The sequence below is a fragment of the Tupaia chinensis genome, unplaced genomic scaffold (assembly GCF_000334495.1).
Source record: "Tupaia chinensis unplaced genomic scaffold, TupChi_1.0 Scaffold000067_1, whole genome shotgun sequence".
NCBI classification, from domain to species: domain Eukaryota; kingdom Metazoa; phylum Chordata; class Mammalia; order Scandentia; family Tupaiidae; genus Tupaia; species Tupaia belangeri.
The window spans coordinates 4362383-4363901 of record NW_006159526.1 but is presented as its reverse complement, the minus strand read 5'-3'; the positions used below and the strand labels follow the sequence as shown (position 1 = coordinate 4363901).

The 1519-nt window shown below is 63.2% G+C and overlaps 1 protein-coding gene across 1 annotated transcript in view; it reads left to right on the top strand.

Moving 5' to 3' along the window:
* Nucleotides 1-1519, top strand: part of PTGIR (prostaglandin I2 receptor) — a 4791-nt gene extending 3272 nt beyond the window's left edge. Inside the window, exon 3 of the mRNA XM_027767044.1 lies at nt 18-1519. Within this exon, the coding sequence (XP_027622845.1) occupies nt 18-83 (66 nt within the window). The 3' untranslated portion in view covers nt 84-1519. The remainder of the gene's footprint in view (nt 1-17) is intronic.

Genomic DNA, 1519 nt, shown 5'->3' with positions numbered 1-1519 from the left:
CGTGGGCGGAGGGGCAGGCGGGCGGCAGCATGGCAGGAACGGGGTCCAAAGCTGAGGCCGCCGGCTCCTGCTCTCTTTGCTGACACCCCGAGGCCTGTGAACATGGAACATGGCTGCCAGCCGCCAGGACCAGGACCTTGGCCCCTGAAGTTTGGGGGCGATCAGCTGCTAGTTCTCCTCCTCCAGGGAGGCCGCTGCAGGCCCAGGGAGGAGAGTGAGGGACAGAGGGGACGTTTCTCCTGCAGCACCAAAGAAGTCGTTCTCTCAAAATAACCCGTGGCCCGGCCAGCCGCTCTGCCCTCCACTCCCATCCATCTCACTGTCCAAATATTTAGAAGGTGGAGGAGTTCCCAGGGGCTTCTGTGCTCGGGTTCCAGCTCTCATGCTCCTCTATTCGGGGGCCCCGACTGCCCACCCGCATCCCCAGGGACAGGCTGCCCTCTCCCAAGTCACTTCCAGAGCCACCCACCCCCACTCTGCCTCCTGAGAGCCAGGGAGCAGCTCCTGCCTCCTCTGCTTCTGGCCCCCCTCGCTCTGGTCCCCCCTCAGACTCGGGAGCCCTGGCACCGGGGGAGAGGTGGCGGGGAGGGGAGGCTGCTGCACCGTGGCTGACATTGCTGGAAATGTGCCTGCTATGAAAAGGGCCTGAGAAACCCACACGGCTTGGCGGGCCGGACACCAGCCCCGGGCAAGGGTGGTGGGAGAGACGTGGAGAAGAGAGATGGCTCCCAGGGGCTGCCACGTCCTGCCCGACTCCAGGGCCCGAGTAAACAGCTGCCGCCCTGCAGAGCCTGACCACACCTCGTGGACCCTGGAGACCCTCAGAGATGTCACCCCTCCGTTCATTCGTCCACTCCACGAATACTCAGCAGGTGCTGGCCGCCTCCCCCCGGCCGTCCCTGCCCTGAGAGGCCCAGAATCCGTGCCCGGGTGAGCTGACTGGCGAAGACGGAAGTGAGCTGGCACCGAAGGGGAGGGCGAGCGGCAGCCCCCACGGCCCGCCCAGTTCCCCTTTCTCACGTGTTCCGGAAAAAACAGCAAGTGTGCACCTGGGAAGGCTGGGGTGGGTGGGCCTGAGCCCCAAGGGCAGCGGCTAACCCTGAGCGGCTCCTCGTGGCGCCTCCCACTCCATCGATGCAGAGGCTGGGATGGGGCCCAGAGAGGCCTGTCCCTGGCCCGGGGTTGCTCAGCCAGGAGAAAGCAGAGGCTGCAGGGGGAGCAGGCCTAGATGTCCCTCCCTGAACAGGCTCACTGCTGGGGCGGATGCCATGCGTGTCCAGGTTGCGTTGCGGACTCGCACAGGCTGCCGATGGGCCGCGTTCTGCTCCTGTTACTGCACCGCTGAGGCTGCTGCCTTATCTGGGCAGGTCTGATTTGAAAACAAAGCAAGTCTTTGCTGCCTTTTTTTTTTACTTTGTTTTTCCAGTCACTGTTTCAAATCACATTAAAAAAAGAACGGGGCCCTCCAGGTCAGCAGATAGCGTAATGGCTATGTTGCTGGATTCTCATGTAGTCGACT